Here is a 1,062-nt window from a genome sequence, read left to right as displayed (position 1 = left end):
CCTCAACTTCTTTGTCAAGTTACTCAACAAACTTGGCCCATCAAAGAACCTTGGCTACACCATGGAAGAGATCCTGTGCTGGTAAGTTCACATTGGAATTTGTTGTTGTTAGGTCTCTTGATTCCTCGGGGAACACAGGGCCGGCCGCTTCATGCTTTCTGTAACAAGTATGTTTTTTTTTACTAGACTGAGGTGTTAGCTCAATGCTAAATCCCCAACCTGGAGGGCCAGTTGAGTATTTTTCATCTGGTCCCTTCGACCTGTCTGGCTTGGGTGGCCCTACCAGGAGACAAATCTCCCACCTGCATAGCTCTCCTGCTCATGGAGACACACAAGCCCTGCAGCCAATGACAAGGTGGTACTCATCTGCAAGGCAGGTATTTGGGTCAGTGGAACTGTGGAGGAGAGTAGCCTTGAGCTGGTCTCGGAAACGGAATTTGGTGGTCCTACATGGTGTGGTGCTTGAGGCCAACTCTGCAACGAGGTGTTTACAGGGGTGGCACATTCGAGGAGCAAGCATTACTCTTTGGTCTTTACATTTCTCTTGCGTGTTTTTCAATTAAAAAAAATATATATATATAATTAAAGTGTTGGCTTGGCTGCGTGGTGAAGAAGTTTGCTTTCCGACCATGTGATTTTGGGTTCAGTCCCACTGTGAGGCACCTTGGGCAAATGTCATAATGCTCATAGCTAGTTTTTAAGGGCGGTGGTGGGAGTAGCTAGAAAGAAGACAACGATGGTGGTGGTACAGTGCCACACAAAACTCAATGTTCAAGAAGTGGGGTACATGAGAGAACATGGACCATGGATCAGAAGGGTCTTATTTGACCTTACCCAACATAGGTCAAACATCTCCCCTTTACATTATTTACAATTGACGGATATTCGTCCTCATCTTGTTTGTTGTTAACACAACGTTTCGGCTGATATACCCTCCAGCCTTCATCAGGTGCCTTGGGGAAATTTCAAACCTAGATTCTCATTCCTAAGGTATTTTTCGATGTTATTATTATTATTATTATTATTATTATTATTCAGGTCACTGCCTGGAATTGAACTCGG

General features: G+C 44.4%; 1 protein-coding gene across 1 annotated transcript in view; it reads left to right on the top strand.

Annotated features, from left to right (window-relative positions):
• Positions 1-61: 61 nt before the first annotated feature.
• The window catches only part of LOC106881749 (rapamycin-insensitive companion of mTOR), a 67,533-nt gene continuing 66,532 nt past the window's right edge, over positions 62-1,062 (top strand). Inside the window, exon 1 of the mRNA XM_052977736.1 lies at positions 62-81. Coding sequence (XP_052833696.1) covers positions 62-81 — 20 coding nt within the window. The remainder of the gene's footprint in view (positions 82-1,062) is intronic.

Source organism: Octopus bimaculoides, chromosome 28 (assembly GCF_001194135.2).
Source record: "Octopus bimaculoides isolate UCB-OBI-ISO-001 chromosome 28, ASM119413v2, whole genome shotgun sequence".
In the NCBI taxonomy this organism is placed as follows: Eukaryota; Metazoa; Mollusca; class Cephalopoda; order Octopoda; family Octopodidae; genus Octopus; species Octopus bimaculoides.
The sequence above is the reverse complement of the archived record's forward strand: the minus strand, read 5'-3'. Positions and strand labels throughout refer to the sequence as shown.